Below are 8,564 nucleotides of genomic sequence, written 5' to 3'. Positions count from 1 at the left end.
TCCTCTGGTTTTTTCAATGTGCAGAAGAAATCATCTGAAGATTCAGTTCTGGCAACCAAGAAAGTAATGTCATGGCAGATTTCTTTTCTCATGTATTAATCCCATATTTCAACCATATCACTTTAGTATAGTAAGAGCACTCCTGTCACCAGTTTGTATGCATGTGGAATGTGATCGTAAGTGGGGCTCAAGTTTTATTGCACCTCCACATCAGACTCAGGGCTCTGGACATCCTGTTGCAGATGAGGTGATGGTTGGTCGGAGCTTTTCTTAGACTGAACAGTTAAGGATCTGCTAATAGTTGATCTGCTGTGGAATGTTCTTTGTTTAAGAGTGTCTGTGTCTGCGTATATAAGATGTAAGGGCGGTGGCCACAATTCAGAGATGGTCCTGGTGTGGTTTAATAAACACATTGCAATGTGTTTATTAAGCTCACTTCAAATCAAGCTCACTGGATGTGTTGCAGGTTATTGTTAAATTTTCCACAACAATTACCAGGAAAATAATCACATTGTAGACCCGCTACTTGGATTTATGATTTTTGACTTTTTCTTTGCTCACATCTTAATAGTTCATTGTGGCGGTGTATGGAGGCAAAAAACAAACAAACAAACAGAAAAACAGTGTAGTTGTCCAAAATTATAGCCCTTACTATAGATTAACTGTAAAATGGACTCCAAGAAAGAAAGTAACAAAATAAAAATACGTATATAGTTAATATCTAAATATTATTTCCTTGCAACAAATATATTTCCTTATAACATATATATTTCAGGGGTATCAAAAAAGGTTTGGGATGTTATAATTCCTTCAAGTTGTGCAGGTGCTCCCACATTTCTTGTATATATTAAACAATTAAAAAAGGAAAAATATCAGATGCAAAATATTACTCAAATTTTATTTTAATATGTTGATTTTATTCTGTTTGTGAGACAACTTAAAAATAAACCGCATCATTCCACTCTGGTGTTTATTAGACTGAACTGAATTTCAGTCACATACCTTTTTAAACTTTCCCCTTACTCCTGCTTTCTTACAAATACTTCTGTGAGGCTTTGAGCAAAATGCATCAAACCACCACTCCAGACTACCAGCTTCACTTTTTTCTCCCATCCTCACACAGTCCTCTCCATCAGGATGTTCTCCATGTGTCCCGTTCCAATTGTCTGGCTCCTTCATCCTCCAAAACGTCAAACTAAGATATGAAGAACAGACAGAACTGGTTCAGTGAAAGTTTAATACAGGAAATTAACAAATATATTTTCACAACAATCAAACCTTTGATTTAGTTGTGACCCATCCACCCACAACCATCTGCCCTCTACTGCTGAGTCTGTCAGTCCGATCCAGAACTTGTCCTCAGCTTCATTCATTACATCTCTCAGTCTTCTGTTCAGGAAAGTCTGATCAGTAAAAGAAGATTAAAATTACCTTGTTATAATTTCTGTGATGAGAAGGTGAAATATAAAGATGTGCTAAAACATTTGAGAACGTGAAAAGTGTTTCATACCTGCTCCTCCCTGCTGTCTATCTTAACCAGGTCTCCTCTTTTAGCTCTACACTCATCTCTGCTCTTGTTCCAGGATGATTGACTGATGGAGAAGTAATAGCACTTTCCTCCATGTTGCTCCCAGCCTTCTTCACATTTATAACATGCTTGATCTTTGAAGAGATTACAGCAACGACTTAAGTCAGGTGGATGAAATCACTGTTCATGTTTGTGTGATTTGGAGGCAGCAGGAGGCCAACCTTTTTAAACAATGTGTACACTATAGAGGGCGAGTCAATCAGCAGTCCAAAAGTTTAATCCAGCGTTGCAACGTTGGAGTCTCTAATGCTTACATCCAAGCTCCTTCAACTACAATGGCCTAGATCACTGAGAACATTCACATACGTTTACCTGAGACATTTGTGTTTCCACTTTCATTTCTGTTTTGGAGATCATCTTGTTTTTTGAACATTTGCTTCAATCTTATGTTGTCAAACACTGATTAAAAAAGAAAAATACAAATTATTCTGTGTCATTTTTGTTTTTGTTTTTGTTTTACTTAAATAAGACAGATTCTCTTTTTGAATTCTTTCAAAATGTTCACAATTTTACAAAAACAGCTCTTAAAAAGTAAAAAGAAAAGTTGGAAAAAAACCCACATTATAAAGGCTAGTTATAAATTATACACCATGTGTATTTACTAGTAAGAAGAACTAGCATCGCATCCACTCACCAGTAACAACAAGACCAATGACGGCAGCAGCCAGTAGACCACTGACAACCAGCAAGGCCAATCTCTCTGTGGTGACCTTTGACCTTTTGCTCAACACATCTTGTTGGTACCCCTCTGAAAAGTTAGCAGAGAAAGAAATGTTATAGAGATGTGGAAAAAGTTAATAAATGTATAGTTTATACAAACCACACATATAAAATAATCATACTGATTTAAGACAACGATGACCTTTCAACATGTTTGAAAAATTATAAGTAAACATCAGCTACTATAAGGAGAAAAAGAACAGTGACCACAGTGGTTTGGCACTTTAACAAGAAGTCACCCGCTGACACATTAGTGAACAGCAAAAATGTTCCTCAAATGACTGTTTGAGGCTTGTTTCAAAAGAAAGCCATTCCCCATGTTTACAGCCTTGTTCAAATGTCAGTGCAAAATAGATTAAACTGTGAAATCTGATTATTAAAGAAAGTCTCTAGGTTCAGTAAAAAAAATGTAAGCAAGTGTGAAGCAGATATGATCAACATTTTTTAAAATGCAAAATAAATTGCAGACATGGGCACACAGAGACACCCACCCACACGCTAAGCGAGATCTCACTCCTCAGAGCAATTTCCTCTTCTTTTCTTTTTTTAAATGTCGACTTCTCTTTCACACTTGCTAATTAGAAACAAGTATGAACTATATGAATAGAAATTCACCACTACATATGTTGTATGACTTTACTGTACTGCATTATCTTTGTTCAGTTGTCTGATGCATGTAGTTTAACATTTATCACCATTTATCATATCTCACATTTTACTTTTCTTAATTTCAGTTCTAGTTATTTATTTATTTAGAGCCACATTTCATGATTGTGTCTGAACACAGTCCGTCCTCAAGGTTTTGATGAAAGTAGAAAGAATTTGATGTCTTAGTGTTAGTGGTGAAAAAGATTTTTATTTATTTTTCAAAGAGTGATTGACCAATATTTTTCTGAGATATTGTATTTTGACAGGTGAAAAACATTTTGACTGGGTTTCTTTTTTCAGTAAAGTCACACTACTTCACTCTATTAATTAACTCTGATTGAAAGCACACAGCAAATTCAAAAGTGTTAAATGTTTTGGTGTTAATAGTCTTCTTGCAAAAGTAGAGTTAATTTTACTCTAAGTAGAGTCACATTCTTTTAATGTAACTCTGAGGTGTAAAATGATAGTAGTTAAAATCGAGTGTTAAAAATGAGTGTTTCTCTGTCAAATCTGGAGGTGTTACAATGGAAACATTAACTCTTGACCTCTTAACTCTGAACTCCTACAGGAGCTATGACACCAACAGAGTAAATTCACAGACTCCGCCCCCAGCACGGCTCCAATCGAAGCTGAAGTGAAGCCGTTTCGGAACATTTTGCTCTACATATTTGAGTTGTTTGCCATGCTTGGTAAGTCATTTTTTCAAAGATTGTTTCAATTATTTCTATTAGCTTTTACTTCTGTGGCTCTTTGGAGTTGAGACAAAGCTGTGTGAAAGGCATTAGCCATGTTGCTCGGTGATAGCATAATATTCTGTTTTAGCTAGCTGAAAGGTATTGTTTGCGGGCAAATACCACAGCCTTGAAAAAAGCTTGCATGTGAATTTTCAGTCAAACTTTTGGTCAAATACACTTAAAACAATGTGTAGAATGTGAAATGTTGGTATAATGGTGCTACTTGAAGCCTGAAAACGATCGCCCATAAAAAAAAACAAAACGAGCAAACAGCAGTAGCAGACGTCCTGACTGGATTCTACGTTAGCATAAATCCCTCCAGAGTTTTGTGCACACGGTTTAGGTAAAAATTAAAAAGGTTGAGGTTTTACATTTAGTTCAGTATTAACTGTTGCCTGTGTCTTTGTCTTTTGGGAAAATACTTTACACAAGTAATGGCTCAAAGAGGATTCCTTTTTCTTTTTTTTTTTACTGTGCTGCAATTGTTTACTGGATTATTTGTGCCATTAATTAGTGTCAACTAATTTTTATTCAATCTCCGCACAGGATATGCTTGTGAAGATGGAATATGGGGGACAGCAGAAGTACGTTGAAGTTTCACAAAGGGATGAATGAAGGACATGCATATTGTATTGAAGAAATAAATGTTGAGAATGCTGTTATTTGCATTTACCAGCTCACCTATGTCAGACCTTTTGATAAACACAATTCTAATGAAAGTGAGAACATGTATACTGTTACATCTTTCAGAAAATGTTTTGAAATTGTGGTGCACAGTTCAGAATAAATGTTTTTCAAAAAACATTGCGTCTTTTTAGTAAATGTTTATTTCCAAAAGAAATTTCTAGAAGTTCAGAACAGTAAAATTCCCGCTTTTTAGAATTAATTAGAAGATAACTCTTACATAGTTAAACTAAAATACTCTTTGAGAGTTAATATATAAACTCTTAACACCAAGTGTTAAATTATCAACTCCAGACAGATTTGGTGTTTAACACTAAATCAGAGTTAACGTACCAACTCTCCAAAAAGAGTTAAATTAACACTCTCTGGTCTGGACCCATATAGACACTTTAATAGTGTTGAAATCAAATCCGACAGTGTTAATTTGGACATGCTGGATTTGCTGTGCAATACTGCAAAACACACACACACACACACACACACAGTCTGCAATCTGCATATGCGTATTATATAACACAAGATATAACTATGCAATCAAGAAAATCTATCATTACTGCTCCATACTTACCAAGTGACTCTGTTGTGGACCGCTGAGTCTTTGAGATTGTTACTTCAGAGTAAGTGGTGTCAGGCAACGAGGAAATGACAACTGTAACAAAAATATGAAACCAGATTTCTGCTCAAAGTGATGAAGCCTGGTGATTAAATGCAGGCCAAAAAAAAAAGAAAAATAACAATTTTTAGGAGATTTTCTCCAATGATGAGATAAACTCACCATTAGCTTTCTTCTCTCTTGTAAACTTCACATCAGAGTATAGCACTCCAGCTTCAGACATTTTACTGTTGTGTGACTTTCAGTGAGTCTGAAAGAAACTTTTCACAAGATTCAAAATAGAAAGCATTTCCTGTCAAACAGAAAGAAGAGGAGGGCTTTAAAAACCTCCTGCCACAAAATGATTTCCGGTCTCTTAAATTCACAAACAGACATAATCCAAAATGAATTCCTATGACAAGAAATTTTCACATTGTCCAGTGTTGGTCTCGTGTCACAGACATTTCAGGCTGACTCTGTCTAATGGAAACAGAAAGAGTCCTGTCCACCACCTTGATCTTGGGCTCAGCTTTCATTACTAACAAAATGGTCTGACACACACTGGTATCTTGACACAATCTCCCACTGATCCATTCAGCCACAAAAATCCAGCATATTTGTTTGTCGTTTAATAATGACTCAGGGTTCGTGAATATCATCGAGCATCATTTACTTCGAAACAAAGCAACCATTACACGTTAGTCATCACATTCCAGGGGGCGGGTCCCTTTTCTCTTGCCCCGTCTCACTGCGTGCATGCGCAGCATACTAATACGGAACAGGTATATTAAAGCAGCATTAATGAACAACATTGGTCAGATGTTCTACATCCCCTCTCTTTAGCTTATGGCTGTATAAACTGCTAACAACACCTTTAGCAATAACACATTAACAACATGTCCATATCATAACATTCTAGCCTAAACATTAACGAATTACTTCACACCTTGAACTGTGTCATTGGTAAGGACACGGTGAGCATTTAACTTTGCTGACATCACATCACGTGTACTGTCCACTTTTTTTTTTCTTTCGTGTTACAGTCCATCTCTTATGCCTTAGTGTTCGTACTTGGGGTTTGGTTTGCAGACTCTCCCATATCGTGTGATGTAAGCATCACGTGCCGGGCGACAGGGGGACTGGACTGGGGCTTGTGTGAAGTGTTGCGTGTGGCTATGTGTTTGTTCGTCGGTGTGTGTCACGGGTTCTTGGATGTGCTGTGGGGAGTCAGTGGTTGGTGGTTGGGCTGCGGTGTAATCATCATGGGAATCTCCGTGTGGTGGTGGCGGTTCAGAGACTGGGAGGATATGTCTGCGGTTTCGCCTGTACTCTCCAGCTCCTGACTGGACGATGTACGATCTGGGCTCTTTGCAGGCTTCCTTGATGGTTCCTAAGGAGTCATGTCCTTGACGCGTTTGCATCCGCACAACCTCACCTGGCATGAGGGGGCAGAGGGGTCTGCTGGACTTGTCATAGTATCTCTTTTGTGCCTGGCGCTTGTGAAGTAGGTTTGTTTTAACTGTTTTGTTGCTTTTGGGGCTGGGAACGAGCAGACGTCTACACACGGGTAGGGTCGTGCGCGTCTGTCTTGACATCAGCCTTTCAGCTGGGGAACCTAGTGTGTTGTCACGTGGCACGTTGCGGAGATTGAGTAGGTTAAGGAAGACATCCGTTCCATCTCTCTTTGATCTTTCCATCAATTGCTTTGCACTGCGAACCGCACGTTCAGCCAATCCATTGGCCTGCAGGTATTCTGGGCTACTTGTCACATGAACAAAGTCCCATGCTGAAGCAAAGTCTGCAAAGCGTTGGCTGGTGAACTGAGTGCCGTTGTCTGATATTACTTTGTGCGGGCTGCCATGGACAGAAAAGTGTCTTTTGAGCTTTGTGATGACAGTGTTGGCAGTTAGGTCTGGAAGCAGGTCTACTTCGACCCAACCTGAGTAAGAGTCGACTACAACCAGGTGATGTTGACCGTTCCACTCGAAGATGTCGGTGGCGACGGTTGACCAGGGTAGGTCCGGCACTGGATGTAGCTTTAACGGCTCTTTCTGTTGATGTGGCCTTGTGCTGTTGCACACTGGACACGCAGCTGTTTCTTGCTCAATATCTGCTGTCATTGTGGGCCAAAACACAATGCCACGGGCCCTGCGTTTGGTAGCTTCCATGCCTGGGTGCCCTCTGTGGAGGATGACGATATAATCTTTTTGCAAAGATTTGGGAATCACTGTTTTCAGCCCTTTCATGACAATGCCATCTTCCAGAGTGAGTTCGTCTCGATATGGGTGGTATTGACGAAGTTCTGTGGGCAGCTGAGTTTGTCTGCAAGGCCATCCTCTCATTATGACAGTGCTCAGTTTCTGTAGCTCTGGATCTGAGGCAGTGTGTTCCTTTAGCTGCATCAGCCTGTAAGAAGAGATTTGCTGGATCGACATGATCTCGTAGTCAGCTGTTTCATCACTGTTCTGATCCGTCGAGGGTGTGGGAGCACGGGATAAAGTGTCGGCGAGGTACATCTGCGAGCCTTTTTTGTACACTATCTGAAAGTTGTACTTTTGTAGCCTAAGCATCATGCGTTGCAGTCTGGCTGGAGCTGAATGTATTGGCTTGTTCAAGATAGTGACTAATGGCTGATGATCAGTTTCAATTTGGATTTGTTTCCCATAGATGTAATCATTAAACTTGGAACAACCAAATACGACTGCAAGAAGCTCCTTCTCAATCTGTGCATAGCGCGTTTCTGTCTGTGTCAGAGTACGAGATGAGTAGGCAATCGGGGCGCCTTCTTGGAGGCATGCAGCCCCGAGTCCATACTGCGATGCGTCACACGTTAGCGTGACGGGTTTCTTTACGTCGTAGTATCTGAGGGTAGGAGGACTGGTCAGGCTTCGTTTTAAAGCATCGAATGCATCTTGATGCTGCTTGAGCCAACACCACTGTACGTCTTTGCACGTTAGCTCCCGAAGTGGGGCTGAAAGCTCGCTGAAATTAGGAATGAACTTTCCTAGGTAATTAATCATCCCTAAGAAGCGTTGGAGAGCTGTGACATTTTCAGGTGTGGGCATCTCTTCAATTGCTTTGGTCTTTGCTGGGTCCGGCTTCAAGCCCTCGCTTGTGAAGACGTGGCCAACGTAGCAGGCTTCTTTGAGACTGAATTTGCACTTCAGGGGGTTAAGTCTCAGCTTGACTTCCCTTGCACGATCGAGTACTTTTCTGAGATTGTGTTCATGCTCTTTCATATCTCTTCCACCGATGAGTATGTCGTCGACAATGATAGCACAGGGGTATCCAGCAAAGATCTGCTCCATTGCACGCTGGAACACCTCACTGGCTGAGTTTATTCCATATGGCATTCTTAGAAAGCGGAATCTGCCAAACGGTGAGCTGAAAGTTGTGAGCATGGATGATTGGTGGTCAAGTGTTATCTGCCAAAAGGAGCATTTCGCATCCAAGACGGAAAAGACTTTGGAGTTAGGCATTTGGGCGGCTATCTCCTCTATAGTACGCATAGGATGATGTGGGCGTTTTAGTGCTTTATTCAAGTCTCTTGGATTGATGCAGAGTCTGATCTCATCTGAATTTTTCTTGTGGGTCGCCA

General features: G+C 40.0%; 1 protein-coding gene across 1 annotated transcript; it reads right to left on the bottom strand.

Moving 5' to 3' along the window:
* Positions 1–924: 924 nt before the first annotated feature.
* LOC106676131 (C-type lectin domain family 4 member E-like) lies at positions 925–5,489 on the bottom strand. Its single transcript, XM_076879414.1, has 7 exons — positions 5,150–5,489; positions 4,943–5,023; positions 2,223–2,336; positions 1,901–1,987; positions 1,511–1,662; positions 1,279–1,403; positions 925–1,195 (listed from the first exon to the last, which is right to left on the bottom strand). The coding sequence occupies exons 1-7, from the start codon at positions 5,208–5,210 to the stop codon at positions 991–993; spliced, it is 825 nt and encodes a 274-aa protein (XP_076735529.1). The 5' UTR covers positions 5,211–5,489; the 3' UTR covers positions 925–990.
* Between the last annotated feature and the right edge of the window lie 3,075 nt (positions 5,490–8,564).

Source organism: Maylandia zebra, linkage group LG22, assembly GCF_041146795.1.
Source record: "Maylandia zebra isolate NMK-2024a linkage group LG22, Mzebra_GT3a, whole genome shotgun sequence".
NCBI lineage: Eukaryota > Metazoa > Chordata > Actinopteri > Cichliformes > Cichlidae > Maylandia > Maylandia zebra.
This window is presented reverse-complemented; position numbering and strand designations above follow the sequence as displayed.